Consider the following 25,303-nt stretch of genomic DNA (forward strand, 5'->3'; position numbering starts at 1 on the left):
AAAAATACAAAATGTTTCTCATATATTTATGTGCTTTTTTTTTTTTTTTTTTTTTTTTTTAAATTGTAATGAACAGTATGTATCTATCAATATTATATTCTTGCTTAAATATCAAAAACTTGTTTTACAATAAAAAAAATTAAGAATTAATATTCAAAATCTATAGGCTGGTTAAATTACAGATATATAAATATATATATTTTTTTAAATTACCACATAGCCCTCCTTCATCAGATCCATCAGTACAATCTAAAATCTTGTTGCAGAAGTGGCTAATATGTAAGCAACGAGTTCCATTATCACACGTACGATTAGGAAGATGACACGGAGGGGGAGTTGGATCTGGTTTCAAAAAACAAATTCTGAATGTGATTATTTTTGTTTCATAAACATATTTGTAAAATGCTAATATAAGCATTTGACAAGCAAAACAAGATCATCTTATAAGAAGCATAAAAAAGGTTAATCATAAAAATATTAAGCAAACAAATATTACGCCTACAACAAGCAAAAAAAGATTGATATTTAACAAGTAAAAAAAAACTTTTAACATATTCAATTTTGTAAGAATTTAAAAAAGCATCAAAAAGTCACTTTTGCCCACTGAGACTGTATTGTCTCTTCTACCAGTCACGTGCATTTAAACTTGATTTAAGCAAGCTAACAAAATCAGAAACTCAATACCAGTCATATGTAAATTAAATATTTTTTATAAGCAAAACTTGGTCCAGTAAACCCTCCCTCCCCTTTCAGATTTATCATTCATTTTGCATATAGGCTTTCCAAAAGTAAACTGCTGAAGAAACTAGAAATTCTCAGCCAGCTGGCTAAGAAACACACGTGATTTAAATAAATAAATTTTCTGTTTATACTCTCCAAGACGACCAAATGGTCAGAGGAGTTCACAAGACAGACAGATTACAAGAAACAGCACCATCTTTAGCAGTCACAGGCTTGAATCCCAGTCACTCAAGGCACATATACTTATGCACCCGTGAGTTTGACCACAGGGCTATTAGTAGAGAAAACAAGACTCACTTTCAGATAATGGCTGCCAGTAGTGCCATAAAATATTTTGGAATAAATATGTCTAGAGTTTAGATAGTTAATTCAGTTAAAAAGCTAAATATATATCAGAAAGTACATTTCAAGGATTTTTTTTTCAGCTTTAGATGCATAATATGCATGTAAATGTCTAATCTAATGATGCATCTAATCTAATGTTGAATAATCTAATGATGCATCTAATCTAATGATTAATAATCTAATGATTAATAATCTAATGATTCATCTAACATGCATCATTAGATTATTCATCATTGCTAGTTCTGATTATGCAGTAGATGCATAATCACACACTAGCAAGGCTTTTGTGGATATATTGGATGATTAGTTTCTAAAGCAGCATGTTCGGGAAGCATCCAGAGGGAGTAATACTCTTGATCGGATTATCAGTAGTGATTCTTCATGCATTTGGAATCTGCAGATAAAGGAACCACTAGGTGGCAGTGATCAAAGTGTGCAAAAGTGGAATATACTCAAAAAGGTAACTACCATCAGGGGTAAAGGGAAGGTTTTTGATTTCTTAAAGGTGACTACAGTGGACTGAGACAGTTTTAAAAACTATACGGTGGAACCAGCTGATGATGTTACCAACAGCAAATTCAAAGTGGGAAGCATTCAAAGAATTAGTCTTGGAACCTACTAGGGTTTTCATACCAACTGGTGCCTCCGTAGCCTGGACCAGCAGTGCGTAGCACACACTTCTTAATTAGACCGGGATTCGAGTCCGTGACCACCAAATACAGAGGATGCGGAAAGGTCAGGGAATGACCACCACATATCCTCGGAGCAATATGGCCTTAGTTGCTAATGCTCCTAAAAACCAAATAACAAACAAACATCGTACCAACTAATAAATATTGTTCGAGGTTTAGGCCCAAATGGATGTCAGGTAAACTAATGAGACATGTGGCAGAGAAGAAAATTGCATGGGATACATATAAATTAAGAGGTGACACTGAAGTCTATGATGGATATAAGCTGATCTGTAACCGAGTCACAAAGGAGGTTAGGCAGGTAAAGACAGATTACGAGAAATGTTTGGCAAAGAATGCAAAGAAAAACAGCAAAGAATTCTTTCCTTATGTAAACTATAGAAGGAAGGGGATGAATCAGATTGGTCCACTTGATATCAATGGTTCAACTGTTGATGATCCTGCTCAGGTAGCTAAAAAATTAAATGAATATTATGCAGCTACATTCACACATGAGGAGTTATTCAGGGAGGGGAATGCCAGAGGTGTAATAAATAGAAAGGGTGCAAGAATATTTGCTGATGCTCTCGAGGCAGTGATAGGTGGGCCGGAAAACTGCTAGATTGGGGGGGGTGGATTCAAAGACTAAAAGGTTAAAAGTAGCCGCAGGCAGAGGTGACGGTGATTCTTGTACTACTGGGGGTTTCAGGGACTGATGGCAGTCATCGTGTAACAAGTGGGTGTATGGAATGTGTTTGGGTAACTAAGAATAAGAATAGGTGCATGTATACTTGCATGAATACCAATGCTAGAAGTATAGTAAATAAATTTGATGAATTTGAAGTGTTGGTCAAGACATCGAAGGCGGATATTGTTGGGAAAGCAGAGATGTGGTGTCACACAGATATCAGATATAAGGAATGCAGAACTGAAATTTTGGGAGTACAATGTGTACAGAAAGGATAGACAGGATAGGAAGGGAGGAGGTGTTACGCTGTTAATTAAGAAAAACATAAAATCAAAAGAAGTGCATCCAGTTGATATAGATGAACTGTGCACTGTTGAGTCAGTTTGGTGTGACATAAGCACTGTGAAAGCAAAAATAAGAGTAGGAGTGTGTTACAGGCCTAATGACTCGAATGACTACAATGAAAAATTGCACGGAGAAATATAATGGGCTAGTAAATCAGAATGTCTTATAATGGGGGATTTTAACTTCCCAGATATTGACTGGAACTTGTGGTCTGGTCATTCGCACACTAGTAAGACTTTTGTGGTTTTATTGGATGATTGTTTTCTGCAGCAGCATGTTCAAGAGGCAACCAAAGAAGGTAATACTCTTGATCTGGTTATCAGCAGTGATCATTCGTGTAGTAAGAATTTGCAGATAAAGGAACCACTAAGTGGCAGCGATCACAGTGTACTGATGTGGGATTTACTTAAAGATATAATTACCATCAGGGGTAAAGGAAAGGATTTTTGCTTCCGGAAAGGTGACTACACTGGTCTCAGACAGTTTTTAAATTCTTTAAAGTGGGACCAACAGCAAATTCTAGGTGGGAAACATTCAAGGAATTAATTGTGGAAGCTACTAAACGTTTCATATCTATTAAGAAATATTGTTCAGGGTTTAGGCCTAAATGGTTGTAAAATGAACTAATGAGACTCGTGAGAGAGAAGAAAAATGCATGGGATGCATATAAATTATCAGCCGACACAGAAGCCTATGGCAGATATAAGCTAGTCTATAATCAAGTCACAAAGGAGGTTAGGCAGGCGAAGGCACATTATGAGAAATCTATGGAAAAGGATGCTAAGAAAAACAGCAAAGATCATTTGTAAGTACGAAGCAGGACAAAGTTTGTCATCTATTGCACAGAATTAGGTCTCACTGCTTCAACAGTGAATACTATTATAAGGGACAGTGCGCGTATAAAAGAATATGTTAAAGAATCAGCACATTTAAGATCAACGGTGATCACAAAACAGCATTCAAGTGCTATATCAAAGATGGAAATGCTATTAATAATATGGATGGAAAGTCAGATTAAGAAGAAAGTGCCTCTGGGTCCAATGGCCATTCAAGCAAAAGCAAGAGGTATTTATGAAGATATTAAGGATAAGTACAGCGAACCCCAAGCCAAGTTCGTGGCAAGCAATGGGTGGTTTAATAGGTTCAAGCATCGCGCTGTATACGGTGAAGTCATCATTGCTGATTCTGCAGCTGCAGAGAAATTTTGTGATGTGTTGGAAAAAAAACTTCTTCTAAATCTCCACAGCTCTCAACTTCCTTAGCGGCATGCTTATCAGCTGGAGAGTTAATTCTAGCAACAATGCTCGAAAGGTAAAACTTGCCGATGTTATGCCTGTCTCCTCTCTCTTTTTGTAATTTTATAATTTTTAAAATTTTGTAATTTTTCCTGTGCACGAGATAAAAAAATTGAATAAATAATTCTATTTATATGTTCGTCGAAATTTTATTTTTTGCTTCAATCAAATTCAATAAAATATACGAGTGCTACATAAGCATTTAGGGAAATTCTGACAGGTAAAATTCTGACTTACGTAGAGTTCTGCGGAACGCAACCCTTACGTTAATCGGGGAGTGGCTGTGCTGTACTTATAAAATGTACTTAGTAAAGTAGTAAATTATTGATCAATATTCCTTACCACAGTTTTCTTCATCCGAGTTATCTTCACAATCATTATCACCATCACAAACAAATAACTTTGGAATGCACTGTTTTTCATCTGCACACATAAAATCAGAAGGACTGCATGTCACATTTTCTGAAAGGAAAGAAAAAAAAATGATTTTAATTACACTACAAAGAGATCACTGTAAATAAACCTCAACTTTTACAGTAACATAAGACCAATCACACTTAAAATAACTTCATATCAATTGCTCTTCTAGTGGCAAGGTGCACACAGGAAAAATTCAAATGGAGAATAGTGAAAATTTGGGGATTTCATTCTGCACAGAGTATAATCTGTTTTTAATTGTTTAAAGGACTACAGATTATATTTTGTGGTACTTCTTATATCACTTCTTCACTGAGTTAATTACTTTCCTTATTACATCATCAGCTTCACATACTAATCAACGTGTGAATTTGGTGTCTGCTTTAATAATTTTTCTCATACCTTTTCATAATATTATAATATCAGCAGAGAAACTTGTTCAATTTCTAATTATTAACATTCACATGTAAACAAAGACTAGAAGTTCAATCCTTTCCTTTCCTTTTACTTTATTTATTTATTTATTTTATTTTTTTTTTTTTTGGTCATTTACTGTGAAATAATTCAAGGCAAATCATCCAAGTATTTAATTCTATTTAAGTAATTTTATTTCAAAAAATCTTCTAATATAAAACAAACATCTCATTTAAAACACCCATATTTCTTTCTATAAACTGAAATAAATCAGTTGTGCCAGTTCTCAAGTAAGCAAAAAAAACACCTGCTACTCATTTGGAAAACATACAGATTCAAACCTATGATTGGCAGAACAAATTTTTTGGAAAAAAAGTTCAGATCTAAAATAAATACAGAGAAAGAAAAAGAGAGTAGGTTTATAGTACAAACAGAATGTAGAATAAAAATGGGCCTTCATGGTACAATGTTTTTCATTTCTGCTAATTTGAAAAATATCTGAAAATGGAATGATGGAGGCAGGAATTGGTCTCATTTGGAGGAAGATAAGAGTTTCATTACAAGTACACAAGAAGTAAAATGCTGCATTTTTTGAATACTAAAATTTACATGGCAGACATCAGGAAAGGATGCTATAAATCAGGGGTAGCCAACAAGTCAATCGCGGCTTTAATTTTGGTCGATCACAACAAATTTTAAATATATATCAAAAATATATTAGTCAAAATCTAAATGTTATTATTATTATGTGCCCACTACATACGCTTGTTACAAATCCGTCGAACCATGTGACTACTCTTGTTGCCACGAAGCCAGCTAGGGCCTCTTGTGAAAATTCAAGCAGTTACGTTGTGGACAGCATAATGTTGAATTCTTATTTAGAAGTTACGTTGTGGACAGCATAATGTCAAATTCTTATTTAGCTTACTTAATATTAATAACTGGACAGTACTAATACTTTAATTTAATACTCTTTGATTTAAAATGAATACTACAAAAAAAGAGTAAAACGTATCATTTTCATCAAGAGTGGGAACTAGAATACTTTTTTGTAATGATAAAAGAAAAATGTTATTGTTTCATTTGCAATGCTTCCGTGGCTATACCCAAAATAGGAAATTTAGAAAGGCACTTCAACACTCCATGGTAAATACCAATCGGATTTTCCACCTAATAGTGACCTCAGAACTAAATAAATTAAAATAACTTAAATTCAGATTCGCACAATAAAATTTCTTCATGATACCTAATTTACAATCTACAGCAGTAACTGCAGCATCATTTAAAGTGAGTCATCTTCTTGAAAAAAAAAATGCAAACCATTTTCTGATGGTCAATTCATCAAAGACGCATTTTTAGGAATAACAGATTATCTTTTCGAAAATGTTAAGAACAAAAATGAAATTAAAAGTGCTCTTCATGATCTGCAATTATCTCGAAATACTGTGATGCGATGCAATGCATTGAAAAAATTATTAAAAATGTGAGCAAACAATTGCGTGCTCATATTGCTAATTGTGTCTCCTTTTCTTTACAACTGGATGAATCTACAGACATCAGTGATACAGCACAATTGCTCGTTTTTCTTCGTATGGTTTTCGATGATTGTGCCAGCAGAGAAGAACTGCTGGGTATGGTTTCATTAAAAGAAAGAATTAGAGGTCTTGATATATTTAATGCATTCAAAAATTTCATTGAAAAAAAAATAATAAATTACCATCATTTAAGTTCATATCAATAACAACAGATGGAGCTAAAACAATGACGGGGCATCTTAACAGATTCATCGCATTGTGCCAAGATGATGAATTCCCAGATTTTTTTTAGTTACCACTGTATCATCCACCAACAAGTGTTAGCCAGCAAAAGATTAAATACTAAAAGTGTTATGGACATAGCTTTCAAAATTGGGAATTCCATCAGAGGACAATCTCTTCAAAGGAGACTTTTCAAAATGCACCTCTATGAAAATGAACCAGATCTGATATTACACACAGATGTGAGGTGGCTGAGTCGAAGTAGGTTTCTACAGAGATTTTGAAATTTGCTGAATGAAATTAAAAAAAAAAAAAAAAAAAAAAAAAATTGTTGATCAAAGGGGAGGAGATGATTATCAGCAGCTACAAGATACGGAGTGGTTGTGTGATCTGGCTTTATTTTACCAGTAAGTTAAGTGATCTGAATTTGGAATTAATGACATGATTAGTAGTATTTCTGCATATAAATATCCATTTTTGGCAACAGCTAAGGATCTCAAAGAAAAAAAATTCAATCATTTTGCAAATATGCAAGGTCATTATCAACAGCTACATTGTTCAATATATTTCTTATCCATTTAATGTCAACTTAGATGTGAAACAAATTGTAGAAAAAATCGTTGAGATTCTTTACATGGAAAAAATATTACTTGAAAATGAAATTATTACATTGCGAAACGATATCTTCCTAAAAGCCAGATAATCAGAAAAAGGCCTTTAGAAATATGTTTGCCAAGAAAAGTATTCAAATGTAAAAAAATGCAGTAAACTTTTAAATTTCTGTTTTGGTTCCATATATCTATGTGAATCGGCCTTTTCGTATTTGAAACAAAGACTCGCTCTACTCTTACGGACTTGCATACAGAAGATTCTTTACGGTTGGCCTTATCACAGTATGTCCCCAATTTTGAAAGCTTGGAAGATGATATGAAGACACAAACTTCACATAAATTAAAAATTTAAATACATATGAATTTAAAATAAGAATCCAATATGTGTTGATTAACTTTTTAACCATGTGCAATGAAATTCTTGAGATAGTAGATCACAGCACATTTTGAAGAAAAAAAGTAGATCGCATCACAAATTCAGTTGGTCACCCCTGCTTTCATGAACTGCCACTACAGAAAAGTAATTCACTCAAATCATGAAAAAAAAAAAAAAAAAAAAAGTCAGTAAAAATATTAATGATGCTTACCACAGCCCACTTCATCGCTTCTGTCATTGCAGTCCCATTTCAGGTCACAAACCCAAGAAGCAGGAATACAGGATCCATCTGTACATGTGAAATCATTTTTGTGACAAGGAATGTGAGGAACACTTGTGTCTGCAAAATAAAAACAAGTTGCTGCATATATTTACTAGACAATACACACTCAATTCAACTTATAATAGCACTATAAATAAAAAAATAAAAAAAATGGAAAACATTTAAAAAAATTACTTCTACAATTTGTGTTAATAAATATGTTCAAAACAAGTGTGGGGTAAAAACAGGAGGTGCTGACTTATTTTTTACTGTTTTTAACCCTGCAGAGGTTGCACCCTATAAAGTAATAAAGCTGGTGGTGGTGGAGCACCAGACGGCTGCCAAATTTCTTTTTAATTTCTAGAAGAACTTTTTGGGTTTTTTGAATTATGCTTGGAGAATTCAACCATTATTTCATCTTTTTTTAATGGATTATAATACTTATTTCATATAATTTTTAGTTTTTAATAAAAAAACTTGAATCTTTAAACATTTTCAATTAGCTGTTAGGCATGAGAATGCATAAATACAGACGCTTTGACTGTAGTTCAAAGCTATGTGACTAATTTGTGAACAACTGACATGTGGTTGTCCCAGACTGCAAACAGAATACAGCCAGGCCTCGCATAATGCGAGTTCGATTAACACAATTTTCAGTTAGCGCTATTTGAAAAAATTATACCACTTTTCACTTTACACGATGCAAATTTCCAGTAAATGCGATCTTTTTTTTTTTTTATGCAATGGTTGAAAAGGATTTGAATTGCGCGTTTAAGCTTACCGCGAGTTGGACGGGCAATAAACCAACGTTTGCCAGCTGCCCGCCTCGGTGTGTTCCATCAACCATCGGAAGAAGACGTGTTACTTGTTTGTTTCCTGCTAATAAAGTCAATAAAGTCACTTGCATAAAAATTCAGATTTTTAAATGAGCCAGATGAAATTGTTACCGTGAAGGAGATAAAAGTAAAAGAACTAGATGAAATCTTTCGTTTGTTTGTTATTTGGTTTTTAGGAGCTTTAGCAACTAAGGCCATATTGCTCCGGGGATATGCGGTGGTCATTCCCTGACCTTTCCGCCTCCTCCGTATTTGGTGGGCACAGGCTCGAAACCCCGGTCTAATCAAGAAGCGTGTGCTACGCACTGCTGCTCCTGCCCACCTGGCTACAGAGGCACCGAAATCTTTCATATCGCAGAGAACATGAAACAAAAGGTTTGAGGTTCTCTGTGATATTTATTTTGCCAGGACCCAGAAAAGATTGTTGTCGGCTCTCAGAATTTTATTGATGAAAAGAGAAAGTCAACACTGTTCAAATATTTCCACAACAATCATTTCTTCATTGTGTATTTTATGTCAGAGGTTCCCAAACTTTCTCAGTTCACGGCACCCTTAGTGTCTCAGTAATTTTTTCGAGGCGCACCCAGACCAAAAGAATTACCCAACAGTTCCATTTAGTAGTTAGGTTCAAACAACTTAATAAGAAATGTTGAAACTGTGAACTACCTCAAGCTAGTAGTTTGTGCGGTGTCCAACAGATGTCAAGTATCGCTGCGTTTCCCTCAAAAATTTTAAATATTCCATGGCGTTTGGGAACCATTGTTTTATGCAATAAACATTTAATTCCATAATTATTTTCATTATCTTTTACATTGTATACAGTTAAAAAGTTATTTAAAAGGTATTTTTAAAATCCTTTATGGACATTCTAGAAAGTCAAAGGGCCAATTATAATTTTTTTCTATTGATTATTATATTCGATTAACGCATTTCCGTTTTGTGTGATGCGCTCGCGGGATGAATTAATCGCGTTAATCGAGGCCAGCCTGTATTTATTTTGGAGATGGACTGGTGATATGGTTTTTTTTTTTTTTTTGGCTGATGCTGTACAAGCTTGTTTTCTTACATCATTTGCCAGCACTGATACTAATACCAAAATACACCGAATTATGACCATCCTCATGAAAAGTGAATGCAACCTGTTGACCACATGAGATACAAGAGTGCGCAGTTAGTCGATCTACGTAGCACAGATAAGGTATCAGTGGTTCAGTAGGTAGTAAAATTCCGAGTGTGATGGGTAAAAGGAAGGATTTAACTGACTTTGACAAAGGACAGATTGTGGGTGCTCAACAAGCTGGTGCCGTGATTTCCCAAATGGCGGAACTGGTGGGGTATTTGAGAGCTGTCGTACTTAAAGTGTACCAGGACTGGAAAGAGTTGACTACCCAATACAACATAGGCCAACCCAGAACAATATCAACTATGACCATGCATTGCATGCTTGCACGTATGGGCTATACCAGCAGACGACCCCTACGGCATCCTCTCCTAACCAAGGTTCATCGGCGTAAAAGACTCGCCTGGTGCAAAGAGCATGCAAGTTGGACGTTAGAAGACTGGAAGAAGGTGTGCTGGTTGGATGAGTCACGTTATTTACTCCACACCTTAGATGGTCGTGTATGGATTTGACATCAACATGAGGCTCTTGATCCATCATGCATGGTATCAAAAGTGCAGGCCGGTGGAGGCGGTTGTATGGTGTGGAGCATGTTTCACTGGCAGGAACTTGGACTCCTGGTGCATGTGGAACAATGTATCACTGGGCTCCGCTATCGTAAACTGCTTGCTGATGTGTAAACCCCACTATTTTATACTCTTTCCGGAATGGCGATGGTGTCTTCCAAGATGACAATGTGCCGAGTCATCAGGCACTTGTTGTGCAGGAATAGTTTGAGAAACACAGTTCTGACTTCTAGCATATCGATTGTAAGTGTAAGTGAAGAACAGGGTGAGAGGTTTAAACAGGACATTAAACACATGGAGATGGAGCACCAGGGGAGTTGAAATGCAAACATCAGGGCTGATATTTGTTGGATACAGAAGAAGTACTGCACAGCAGAAGCATCAGCAAGAAAACGAAACACTAATAATGAAAGTTTGACCGAGTTTTTAAAGTGAAAGGTGAATTTTTAGTGTACTTTTTAATATTCTGCCCTTTCCAGTAGTATTTTATAGAGATGACAATGAATTGTCAAAAAATTTTAGGGAAAATATCAGGCAATAAAAATTGTGCTACCAATTGTGAAAGGCACAAAAATATAAAAAATGTCATTTCCAAAGAAGTATTATAGAGACTGTACTACATTTGTATGTGTGAAATTGCTATGCAATGTGCACATTTTGAATAATTGGAAAGATGTTGAAATGAAAGAAAATTTATAAGTTTCTTCAGATACAAGAAATGAGAAAGGATTCGACGTGTACTGGCTTACCTGCTCACGACAAAACATGGACTACATTTCGTTAGGACAGCTAGAGAAAAACTCCACTACCAATTGTGAAATTTTTGCAATGGATACTGCTACTATTATATATTTTACTTTCTTTTTTTTTTTGCACAATACTTCAAAATAATACAAGCCTTGTTTTTGCTTTTAACAGAATAACAATGAAATTTTACTACGCTATAATGGTTGGCGCATCAGATATATAACAAAAGAGATTTTAATTCATTTCATCTTTATCCAGCAACTCCATATATATATATTAAAATAACTATTAAAATTATGTCAATATGAATTTTAGTATATCCAATATTTTCTTCTCTTTTGACCTGCATCTATGAATATTTTTTTAATTAAAAAAAAAAAAACTATAAATATAAAAAAGAAAAAAAAAAATCTGTGTTAGTGTGCAAAATGCACTTTGCTCCAACCATGTTCATGTATAATTTACCTATACATTTTTGGATTTGTTCGGATTGCTTTTTCTCCATGAACATGGCAGTGGGAGTGAGAGATAGTCGGAGGTTTTCTGGGATAAGAAACTTGCTATTTTTTTTTTTTTTTTAATGAAAACCCCAAACACGAAAGGTATCAAAAACCTATAGTACTTAATACCATGCATGGGTTGAAGGAGAAGTGTGGGAAGTGCCGGAAACTTTGCTCTAGAGACTAAACATGGGTTATAAAATTGTTCAGTGCAAGCTCGATATAACATGCCACCCTCTTCATACCGCAGTTTTGGATATACTGCAGGTATGATCATGCCTGATAATTTATATGCATCTACAAATGAAGTTTATGCGATTTAATTTGGACAAAATTAAGTTTTGGAATTTTGTGTGGGGTATACGGTGGTGTATTAGGCAGAGTTGGGTGGGGTGGAACTGAAGATTGGGGGAAAGACAGAAGTATGGGAAAGACATAGAAGGCGACCCTAGGATGTTCAGTGAGGCAGCCCGTGCCCCACCAGGAGAAGGATAAGGGTTGGCAGGGGTATCTCCTTCCAATCCCCCACCACCAGGGAAAAGGGAGTAAGAGGTACCAGGCAAGGGAACCCGGTATAGATCGCCATCAGGAATTGGCAGTAGAGAGCACATTGTTACTGTTGGTAAAGAGTCCAATTTGGGTATCTGGTCCAATTTGGCATCATTCATGGAACAGAGGTTCCGTCCAAGACAGGTTAATGATCAGGGCAGTATTCATGTGGGTGGTGAGTGCCAGTCGATTTCAATGGCAGAATACATTTCCTCGCTAGTGAGGAAAGAGAGCGCTGACTCTCTTTAAAAATTACAGCTGTGAATTACAGGCTCTGAAAAAGCGATAAGTGTTTGCCTTTTTACTTACCTAATTGTTTACTTACCTAATTATCCTTTTTACTTACCTAATCACTTACCTTTTTACTTACCTATTTTATATTTTACTTTATACGTAGTCTTATAGTTATAGTTACGCTGGTTATTTTTATTTTTAATTTAGATAAAGACTTTTTGTAGATTACTACTTAATATACGTAAAACAGTTATTTTGTTCGAATCTTGCAGCCATTGTTTTTGTATACAGTAGTAGGGAATTCAAATTTTTAATTGTGGTAACTAGGTAGCTCTAATTATACAGCATAATACACATCACTGCATTTAGGATTCTATTAGAGAGCGTATTATTGACAATTATTTAATTAAATTTATTAATCTTATTAATTTAAAATATCATGCTCCAGACTAGAGCAGCAAAGCAATGGGCACAAAGTGGCAGGAGTGTTGTGACTCGGAGGATAACTGAGGGGGACGTTTCTCCAACGCATCACAGCCTAAAAAAAGGTGCAACTTGTGAAATGTTTGCCGAACTCTCTGAAACAGAACACGATCTAGCCAAGGAGGATGCTTTGTGTGTGCTAGGTGCAGAGAGTGTCTAGATATTAGGCATCAACTCAGCATTCTACTGGGCACCTATGAGAGCTTGAGGTGTAGGGTAGATGCCCTCGAAGAAATTAATATGAGGGGCCCGTCAAGCTCTCAGCTGCCGAACTCAACGTCAGAGGTCACTCCTGGGCATCAGGCAACACAGCGGCAATCTCCAAGGCAGAATGCGCTGGTCCCAAAAGAACTAGTTATTTTTGGTGACTCTATTTTCAGGGAGAGGGGGAATACACTGTGTAAAAAGGATAGATGGAACAGGACAAAGGTATGTCTGCCAGGGGCAAAAGTTGATGACGTTGTAAAGCATATATCATCTTTTAAGGGCACAAAAGGTGATATTTTTGTATACATTGGCACCAATGACATTAAGAGTAGGAGATCTGCAGATTTACTTAACAAGTACAGGTCGATGTTGAAAAAAGTCGTGAGTTAGGGTTAAATTTGAAAGTGTCTGCAATTCTGCTCAGACATGATAGTACATGATGAGAGCCTTGTCAATCAATTCAGCCCTGGAAGTAATGTGCAAGTTTCAAGGGGTAGAATTTGTTTCAGCGTTGTCTGTGCTTGTTAACAGGAGAGACTGCTTCTACAGAAATGGGATTCACTTAAATAGAAAGGGTGCAAGAATATTTGCTGATTCTATCGAGGCAGTGTTAGGTGGGTCGGAAAACTGCTAGGTTGGGGGAATTCGCAGAATAAAAGGTTAAAAGTAGCCACAGGCAGAGGTAAAGGTGATTCTTAGACAACTTCTATTAGAATAAGTAGCAACCAGGAGCGAGGGGTGCTGGGGGTTTCAGGGACTGATGGCAGTCATCGTGAAACAGGTGGGTACACGGGATGCGTCAGGGTAATTAGGAATAGGTGCATGTATGCTTGCATGTATACCAATGCTAGAAGTATAGTAAATAAATTTGATGAATTTGAAGTATTGGTCAAGACATGAAAGGCAGATATTGTTAGGATATCAGAGACATGGTGTCACACTGATATTAGGAATGCAGAATTGGAATTTGGGGAGAATAATGTGTACAGAAAGGATAGACAGGATAGAAAGGGAGGAGGTGCCATGCTGTTAATTAAGAAAAACATAAAATCAAAAGAAGTGCATCCAGTTAATATAGATGAACAGTGCACTGTTGAGTCAGTTTGGTGTGACATAAGCACTGCGAGAGCAAAAATAAGAGTAGGAGTGTGTTATAGGCCTAATGACTCGAATGAGTACAATGAACAGTTGTACAGAGAAATAGAGTGGGCTAGTAAATCAGAATGTCTTATAATGGTGGATTTTAACTTCCCAGATATTGACTGGAACTTGTGGTTCCAGTCAATATTGATCCAGGAATATTGTTCAAGGTTTAGGCCTAAATGGTGATCAAACGAACTAATGAGACTCGTGACGAAGAAGAAAAATGCATGGGATACATATAAATTATCAAGCAACCGAGAAGCCCATGGCAGATAGAAGCTAGTTTGTAATCAGGTCACAAAGGAGGTTAGGCAGGTGAAGGCGGATTATGAGAAATCTTTGGCAAAGGATGCTAAGAAAAACAGCAAGGATTTCTTTCACGAGTAATTATATAAACTCTAAAAGGAAGGGATGAACCTGATTAGTCCACATGATATCGATGGTTCAACTGGTGATGATCCTGCTCAGATAGCAAAACTGAATGAGTATTTTGCATCTACATTCACACACGAGGAGTTATTAAGGTTTGAAAATGGCAGAAGGTAATCAAATTGTAGCAGGGTGCTTAATGATTTTGTAATTACTGAGAGCAAAGTGGAGGAGAAATTGTTGAAGTTAAACATAAGAAAGGCATCTGGGTTGGATGGGATCTATCCAGTTATATTAAAGGAGGTGGCAAAGCAACTAGGCAAACCCTTAGCCATAATTATGAGGGCATCCTTGGACTCAGGGGAGGTCCCCACGGACTGGAGATGTGCAAATGTATCCCCAATTCACAAAGGGAGATCGAAGGGTGACACGAGTAATTACAGACCAGTTAGTTTAATTTCTGTTCCAGATAAAATAATGGAGTCACTGGTTAAAGATGCACTGCAGGATCATCCAGACAAGACTGTAGCAATAATTCAGACACAGCATGAGTTTGTTAAGGGAAAGTCTTGTCTATCAAATTTGATAGGATATTATGATGTGCTTACAAAGGTACTGTTGCACATGGAAGTCTATTGTACAAATTGGAGCAGAATGGTATTAAGGGTAAGTTGCTACAAGGGATAAAAGGATGGTTGTATCGGAGAGAACAAAGGGTGGTAATCATTGTGTGCTGCTCTTCGTGGACTAATGTTATTAATGGAGTCCCACAGTGTTCGGTGTTGGGTCCATTGTTGTTTTGTATATTTATCAATGATATTGATGAAGGTATATCAGGCTTAGTGTCGAAGTTTTGCAGGTGATACAAAGGTTGGCAGGGTTGTTAATGACAGTAATGTCAGTGTTCTACTGCAACAGGATCTAGAAAATTTGGCAGATAAGCTAAGAAGTGGCAACTGAAGTTTAACCTTGACAAATGCAAAATACTGCATATGGGTAGAACTAACCCCAGAGAAATGTACCAGATGTGTGGTACTACACTTAAGGTGATAGAAAATGAAAAAGACCTGGGAGTAATTGTGCAGTCAGATATGAAGTTTTCTGAGCAATGCAGACAGGCTGCCAGGGCAGGTCATGGGGTTTTGTCAATGATATATAGGAATTTTTCTAGCAGGGAAAAGGAGGTGATTGTCCCTCTGTATAAGGCAATGGTTAGGCCACAACTTGAGTACAGGTGACCCCCGCTTAACGCTGATCATTCGTTCCGGAAAAACAGAGCGCTAAGTGAATCCGCGCTAAGCGAGCACCGCTTTCCCATAAGGTAACATATGTATTTGTGAGTTGCGGTTGGTGCCATAGGATATTTCCTAATTAATAATAAACGGTAATGAAAAGATGCACAAATGTCGGTCAAAATATTTAATATTCAAATATTTTCACATATAAAATATTCTGCATTACATACGTATAATTATGTGGTAACTACTTGCGTCTCAAAAGTAAACAAAATTCCAATTAAAATAATGAATTTTATTGATTTAATTTAATGGATGAATTTAATCATGAAAAATGTGTGGATTTTGAGTTGAACTTTGGCCCTCTTCCAAATAAACTGAAAGGGGTATTAATTTTAAATGGCCCGCAGCGTTACCACCCAACAATAAAGTCAACCGATCCTTTGCCGCTTTGAAACTTGGCATGTTTTTTGTTCTTTCAATATGAAACTTCTTTTAGGCATTCGTTTCCACAAAAGTCCTGCTTCATCTATGTTAAAAACTTGTTGAGAAGTATAACACATAATACCCCTCTTCAATAATTTTAACAAGTTCTTTTTTGAAAGTTTCGGCTCCTTAATCTGCACTAGCGGCTTCTCCCGGGATTTTAAATCTATTCTACCAGTTTTAAATGGTTCCACATTTTTTTTTTTTAGGCGAGTTTTCTTCAGATCATCGTATTGGCTAATCTCTTTCTCTCTCTTTTTTTAATATTTAACTTAACTGAATTCTGCATTGGAATATTATCTTCAAAAAAATTAGTCTTTCCATTTCAATCCTAATAGCCGGTCTAGTCCTAGTTGCTTGCAGTGGAACAGCTATCTTTCCCGCTGCTAAAATTAATTCTTTATTTTTTCATAATTGTTCTTACAGTTAAATTTGCGAGTCCTAAATTATGGCACAAATCCGCTTGTCGTTGACCGGAATCGATTCGCTTCAAAACGTCTAATTTAATTTTCAAATTCAGTCTTTTTCTTACATTTATAGTCTTCGTACTGCGGCCAGACGTTGTTGCATTTTCATTCCTGTCGGTCATTATTAGCTCTTCGAAAATATAACTGCGTTGGTTGAATTAATTATGATACAATGTTCAAGTAAACTGTCCGTTACGCACGATGTCTAATACTGTACTGAGTGATGACTAACTAGACTTCGGATAAATGCATATAACGCAAATATTACAAGCAATATATTTGATCATTTTTTAAAATGTTGATCTCGGAACTACGTAACAAGTGACTGTACTTAAATTAGCGAGAGAGAAAATTTCACTGAGCGTGGGAAAATTGCTCAAGTCGGCGTGGGAAACGTTTTAATGCTGTTTTGCTATTCATTTTCAAGCTATCGACTCCATCAAATGAAACGATTTCGTTAAATATGTCAAAAATGTAATCTGTAAAAGAGCGTTATAGTGATCTGCGACAGCGTTATAGTCAGATACGGGTCATAATATAAGAGCAGCGTTATAGGGAATCAGCGTAAAGCGAACCGCGTTATAACGGGGGCCTGCTGTACTGCGTATAGTTCTGTAGGCCTCATTTTTGGAAGGATGTAGATTTGCTTGAGCGTGTACAGAGAAGGGCAACAAGATTGGTGAGGGGAATGAAGAGATCCTCTTACCAAGAGAGGCTTAAGTTCTGCAAATTGCAGTGGCTGGAAACTAGGCACCTGTGCCGTGATCTGATTGAGGTGTATAAGGCCTTGAATGGGTTGAGCTCGCTGAATTCCGATGGGATCCTTCCACTTGTTCAGATTACAAACCTCAGGGGACATAAATTCAAATTAAGAAAAGTCAGAGGTAGAATAGATGTACGGAAATTTGCCTTTAGCCAGCGGGTGGTTAATTGCTGGAACAAACTTCCATCTGTCGTTGTGGAAGTTGATAGGTTAAATAAATTTAAGGAGGAACTGGAGAGGCATTTGGAGCGAATGGTGTGATTTTTTTTTGGCTGAATCTGCATAAGCTCTTGCTTTCTTGCATCACATGCTACTACTATTCAATTGCTTGAACCACGAGTGATATTTGTACTTCTCGATTTGAAAGTGTTTTTACTACCATTGATGAGATAGCACTTGTTTTGCAAAAAACTTGAAGAAAAAGCTGTTATTGTTGGACCACTGCCCAGCTCATCCTTCAGCTGATGTCCTGAAATTGAAATATGGAAAGATCAAAGTTGTATTTCTGCAAGGAACACAATTGTACTAATTCAGCCCATAGATCAGGGCATTATTTGAGCCTTCAAAAATTACTATCATGGTGAGCTACTTGCTGGTGAACTCAGAAAGTCAAGTTCTAGAATTTCTGAAAACATTAACACTGAAAGATGTTGCATACAATATTGGATTAGTATGGAAGAAAGGAAGCTCAACAGCAAATGAACCTGCTAGAAAAAATGGGTTGAAAAATGCAAGATCATTAATAATAACCTTTAATTAGGGGCATTTTCAGAACAAGAAGCACAGATGCTTGTAATGTACTTGGTGGAGGTCTTGCAGCAAATGACCTGGCTGCTTGGACTGAAGTGGACGCAGAAAATCCAGTTCTGTTACCTGAGCAAGGAAGAAATTGCAGCCTCTCTGAACGGTGGGAAGACAATCGATAAACAGATGGCCAGTGACATAAGGAGTGAATCAGAAGATAATGCGAATGACTTGTGTAAGAAAGAAGCACCAGAAATTAACAAAGTGCTTGAAAACATTAATGAGGTGATGGTTTGGTTAGAACATCAGAGTGATAGTGAACATCTTCATTTATTGCATCTAACCACTATTAAGAATTATGTACTGAAAAAATGCTGTCATCACTTCTGGCTAACTAAATTACATGACTATTTCAGAATGGATGCATAAAATGTAAGTCCATAATACATTGTGTATTAGTAAAAGGTAGCTCACCAAATATGGAGGATGCGGAAAGGTCAGGGAATGACCACCGCATATCCCCGGAGCAATATGGCCTTAGTTGCTAATGCTCCTAAAAAAAAAAAATAAATAAAATAAAATGTAAAGGGAATGATATAACCTTTAATACTTTGTCCTTTAGACTGTATGCTCATAAAACATTAATAAATAAAGTATTTATTTAATAAATAAAGTGTATGTATGCTGAAATTGGGGGGAAGGGGGGAAGTAAACTGTTTTTTGGCTATAATGTGCTTTGCTTATAATGCAGGTATTACAGGTTGTCGTCTGGCTCCTGCATTATAATGAAGTTGCACTGTGTTATTGTTATTATCTAATGGTCTTAGAATAAAGAATATAATTTTTAAGTACACTTTAAACTACTTGCTTTCCTTCTCCAAAAATATCACTATTGCACACAATTCATTAGCATGCTTACTCTTAACTTTTTTTCGCACCCATTAGACAGTTAACATAAGTAAACACCATTTGATATTTACAATAACAAGTAAACATGCACACAAAAACACACAAACACATACATATTCATACACAGATATAGTTATTCTTACTACAGTTGTGTTCATCACTTCCGTCCTCACAATCAAAAACTCCATTGCATTTTAATGCATTATTTAAGCATCGTGACTCAACATCACAAAAGAACTGATTTTCTTTATTGCAAGGGTGATCACAAATGTTTTCATCAGAACCATCTCGGCAGTCATCATCACCATCACATACATATTCTAGAGGAATGCAGCGATGATTTTCACAACGAAATTCCATTACTTCACATTCTGGATAAACTAAATATAAGAAATTAAAAAAAAAAAAAAAAAGTGTACACAAAAATCTTAAGACTTTTCATTTCAATATTTAAACTACATATTCTTCACAAGAAAACAACTGTATTAAATGTAATTATCTCCTTATATGATCTACCACTGCAAACCAGTTAGAGTGATAGATCAGAACACACTGACTATATAATAAAACAAATCACAAGAATTACACTGAAATTCAATACTTGTGATTGTACTATGCGGTAATAAACAGGATGTCATACCAGTCTATAGAAATGTGTGTTTATTGTTAAAATGTATTATAAATTCGGAAAATTTATACACATACAATGAAATTTTCATACAAAATTTGACTGTAAAAGCTCCTAACAGATAAACAATAAGCAAGTTAGTAATAAATTTAAATAACAAGTTATGTGAAGGATAATGGGGGGGGGACTTTGTTTCGATTTTACTGGTGCGTGAGCAACAAAGACACTAAAACATCAACCAACAACAAGTTAGAGTAACTATTGTAATACCTGACTCCTTATAGAACTTTAAAGACTTTTGAACTTCTTTAGATTTTTGGAGAACTTGATTCACCAAAAAGAAAGAAAATTAACTATTTTCTTTTTTGTTTTATTTTTTATTGTAACATTATCATTGATATTGCTACCTATAGCCTTAACTGTGGAAAAAGTTTGAACAATGGACTATTCAGGAGCTGCTAAATGGAACTTTATTTAGTGATTTGAAATTACTGTTTTTCTCTAATTTTTGGTTTTAAATTAACAGTGTAGTATTTATTTGTAATTCACTGATTAATTTAGTGTATCTTCTTTACTTAGCCCTTATAATTGCTTAAAAAACCAGTCGACTTCTGCCAGCATTGTTGTAGCGATATGAACATTGGAATTTTGCGGCCATTGTTTTAGTATTAATATACAAGAACACATAAAGGGAAATACTTGGAGGTTTCTATGTAGCTTCGTAATCAGTATTAGAAGAAGCTTATAAACTATGATTTATAGCACTACATACATGTTTTAATAACTTTATCACTTAGTCTATAACGCATGATATTAATATTCATAGAGTTTTTGGTATTGGTGATTTGGTGTAGACGTAGTGTTGAAATAGGTCACTTGAGAGTTAGAATCATAGGTTGATAATAGATAGATAAATTTATTATCTATTATAACTACTTAAAATTTAAAAACGTAATGGTATAGCATAATACACATAACTTAAACTTAATAGGACATAAGAAACATGTATACTGTAAGATTGACATTGAAAAAAAAAATAATAATAATATATATATATATATATATATATAGTTTAATTGCTTAGATAAATTAAACTTTAGTGTCTATTTTCCATTGGTATCACAAATATATATACATATATATATATATATACAAATGACCCTCGATTTTGTGGACTAATAGGGGTGAAGAGTTGTCCGAAAAACCCGGGAGTCTGAATTTTCCAAATGAATATTTAATTAAACATTTAACTGTATAGTACCCATAGTAACCATGATTAATATAATAGGTAGTGTACACACAATACACATATATTACTTCTGAGCATGTAAGTAGTACAATATGTAAAATTAATACTAGAATAAATAAATAATGTAACAAAAACTATTTTCTATTACCTTGATGGGAATACAACTGATTTTCTTGTGCCATGATCTTATAGTGGGACTCAGAATAATTTATTCTGTCAGTGTAGCTCACTAGCTCCACCGAAGTGGCCTGCTGTGATGATGCAGGCTTGGATGAAGATGGGGCAGGAGCAGCAACAAGTTTCAAGAATGTGTCCAGCTTCATCTGTTTAACTCCCTTATGGCAGCCACCCTTAACATACATAAATGGTAGTAGTGGGGCTGGATTTCACTGTTGTTTGAGAGGCTGACATACTGAATAACAAGGTCAAATGCTTCTTGTACTGCTGTCCTTTTTGATTTGTTAATAATTTCTTCCTCTTCTTCATCACTGGATGCCCCCCTCAATGTCACCTGCTCTCACTTCATCAGCAATCTCCTCTGGTGTCAAGATCTGGTAGCCCAGATCTACGTCACTTTCCTGTAGCCAGTCAGTTATGTCTTTTGGTAGGGACCACCAGAACAACCCAGTCTGGTTTCCATTATACACCTAGGATAAGAGCAGGCCCTCCTTCTTTATAAGTTCATTGAGATGGAGTCTGAAAGGCTCAACTGAATGTGTTGCAACAGACCCAGCTTCACCGTTCTCTTTCCTGTTACACATGCCATGGCAATTTCTAAAACCATAGCCGCCCATCAATATTTTTTGAGTTTGTTAATGCCCATATGTTTAGCCAGTTTCTCAGCTGCAGTGCATAAGGTAACACCAGCAACATTCACTCCATGTGATTGTTCCAGTGCGTACCAGTTGTAAACAGCTTCTTCTAGATCTTTATCTTTGCTTATTTTCATGTGCTTTCTGTCACTCATGGAACCCATACCTTCAATATTGTATTTTAATACAAAGCTTTAGAGCTTTCCTTTGGCAAATATCAGAAACATTTTGCTTTTTAACTCCATGCTGTTCATAAATACTGGCCACCGAGCCACCACTCTCAAGCTTTTTAATCAGCTCAAGCTTTTAACCGACACTGAAATGTATGTTCTTTCTTTTAATACTTGTTTGTTTTAAAGCCATTGCTGGTCACAAAAATTATTTGAAATAATATGAACAGGGGATAAATGTTGATACAAAGTGCACTGTTCTAATGCTCACGGCCAGGTGGAACAAAAACAACACTGCTGCTGTGCGTGATAACTGGTGATGTCCCGTGAATTAGCAGAATTTTTAGAGATGGATTTAAATAAAACTATAAAATTACTTCAAGAAATATAATCAAAAGTATTTCCAAATGAGATACAGCCGGGGAAAAACTAATTTTAAAAAATACTGATAAATATGTAAGCAAAATTAATAAATTGCTTTCAGAAAATTAGTTTTCAGAAATGCTTTCAGAAAACCAAGTTGATGAAAACGTTTGGAACACTGATCAAAGGAGATCTGAATATGAAATGACTTTGCAAAGAACTTTCAGCTTTTGTGGAGAAATGGATACTTATGCAGTCATTCAATTAGTCAATGGTACAAGCCATCCTTACACAATATAGATTCACGTTGCTTTTTTTGGAGAAATCAGGAAATAAAATTTATGCAGGAACTTCCTGATTTACGTAATACTCAACTTACGGAAATTCGACTTTACGCATGTTTTTGCCGGCCGGTGCAAACTTAAAATAAATTGTGGAAACGTATTTTGCATTCCATTGGAATAAAGGTAGTATCATGAAAATATTGCAATGTGAACCCAATAATATATTGGTTTTTTTTTTTTTTCCTTTTTTTTTGTAATTCATTCCAAGTCCTTGGAAGTTGAAAATTTTGCTATATTACTAAGTTTTTTGCTATATTAAAATTCATCTCTCAAAAAGGTCATATTTATAATGTAAATTGCACTACTCTTTCATCGTTATCATATGTTCCCGTTTTAAGAATCAATTCTGAACTCCTTTGTGATATTTTTCTAAAACACATTTTTTGCAGGTCACTACCATAAAACAATAAAAACAATTTGCACTTTCCAGTTTATTGGGCTTTTCTGTTAGTGCATCTAATTATAAACAAGTAGTAAACTCGATTTTACTGCATCTGTGATAATCCCGATAACTGCATTTGTGTGGATTTTTACGTTATTATGGTGAAATGTGTTCCCCCTTCAGTGAAATCTTCAATCATACAAAAAACATAAATAAATTTTCAGAAACTTCTCTTCATTCCTATTTACTTATTACAATGATGAAGGGAAAGCGACCAACGAAAAGTGCAAGTGGTGGTACTGACAGGAAACAAAACAAAATTGATTTAGAAATGAAGATGAAAATGATTAAGAAGTACGAAGCAGGACAAAGTTTGTCATCTATTGCAAGGGAATTAGGACTCGCTGCTTCAACAGTGAATACTATTTTAAAGAACAGTGCAAGTATAAAAGAACATGTCAAAGAATCAACGCACTTAAGATCAACAGTGATCACAAAACAGCATTCAGGTGTTATATCGAAGATGGAACAGCTGTTAACAATATCGATGGAAAATCAGATTCAGAAGTGAGTGCCGCTGAATCTAATGACCATTCAAGCAAAAGCAACAAGTATTTATAAAGATATTAAGAATAAGTACGGTGAACCCCATCCCAAGTTCATGGCAAGCAACGGGTGGTTTAACAGGTTAAAGCATTGCGCTGGTTTCCACAACATTGTGGAAACCAGCGCAATGCGGTGAAGTCACCAGTTTCGATTCTGCAACTGCAGAGAAATTTTGTGATGTGTTGGAAAAAATTATTGATGAAGGCAGCTATTCAACGCAGCAAATTTTTAACGTTGATACAGACTGCTCAGTATTGGAAAAAAATGCCGGATTCAAATGTGAGGGTTATATTTCTACCGCCAAACACGACTTTACTCATCCGACCTATGGATCAGGATGTTATTTTGAAATTTAAAAGCATACTATTTACGCACATTTGCTCAGGCATTGTCTGCAGTAGACAATGAGAAAAATTTTACATTAAGAGAATTTTGGAAATCTTACAATATTTACCATGCCATCTTAAACATTAATAAGGCCTGGGTGGAAATTACTAAAAGTTGTTTAAATGGCGCATGGAAGAAAATATGCCCACGGCATGTAAAAGGCTTTGAAGGATTTGAAAAAGACGAATTATATGAAGAGGTTGCAGAGCTACTTCAGTTGGAGGTTGATGCCAAAGACGTGGAGGAGTTAATTGAGGAAGAAGAAGTAATTATCTAACGAAGAACTTATTGACGTTCAGGCAGCAATAGTGAAAGAAGAAAATGCTGACGCAGCTCAAGATGAACCAAGTGAGGAGCTGAGATGCTTCATCACCAGAAAGACAGCAATGGTATTTCGTGAATTTGCATCGGCAATGGAAAGGTTTGAGAAGATGGATCCTGAAGCGAACGATTCTTAAAAGTTAACAGAGGGGTGAATGATACGCTTGCTTGCTACAAATAAATCTACGATGAAAAGAAAAAAGCCACTGTCCACTCATCCATTAATATGTTATTTCGTAAGGTTGGGCGGCTGACTCCTTCTAAATCGCCACAGCCCTCAACCTCCACAGTGGCGTAATTATCAGCTGAAGACGTTGATTCTGGCAATGATGCTCGAGAGGTAAAACTTACTGATGTTATGCCTGTCTCCTCTCTTTTTTTTAATTTTATAATTTTTATAATGTTTTTAAATTGCACTTTTGTAATTTTTCTGCAAAAGATAAAAAATTGAATACAATATATAATTCTATTCACATGTTCATCGAAAATTTCTTTTTTGATTCAATCAATTCAGTGAGCACAGTTGCAAGTGCTGCACAAGCATGGGGGAAATTCCGACTTATGTAGCATTCCGCTGAACACAACCCTTAAGTAAGTCGGGGAGTTCCTGTATTTGCTTTCAAGAAACAAAATGCATATGTGGTTAAAATATCTTCAAGGAAATTGAAAAGAATATTCCATCAAATGTCATCCCAAATGCAAGTTACGCTGGTAAAATGTCTGGATGAAAACTCAAGAAAATGCAAGAACTTCTTACTGCA

General features: G+C 35.6%; 1 protein-coding gene across 1 annotated transcript in view; it reads right to left on the minus strand.

Annotated features, from left to right (window-relative positions):
• LOC150075985 (prolow-density lipoprotein receptor-related protein 1-like) overlaps positions 1 to 25,303 on the minus strand; it is a 1,358,636-nt gene that overhangs the window by 1,011,339 nt on the left and 321,994 nt on the right. Inside the window, 4 exon segments of the mRNA XM_090387555.1 lie at positions 214 to 342; positions 4,428 to 4,547; positions 7,872 to 8,000; positions 19,424 to 19,660. Of these exon segments, the coding sequence (XP_090243681.1) occupies positions 214 to 342; positions 4,428 to 4,547; positions 7,872 to 8,000; positions 19,424 to 19,660 (615 nt within the window).

Source organism: Mastigoproctus giganteus, chromosome 13 (assembly GCF_048544385.1).
Source record: "Mastigoproctus giganteus isolate SK-2022 chromosome 13, ASM4854438v1, whole genome shotgun sequence".
Taxonomy (NCBI): Eukaryota; Metazoa; Arthropoda; class Arachnida; order Uropygi; family Thelyphonidae; genus Mastigoproctus; species Mastigoproctus giganteus.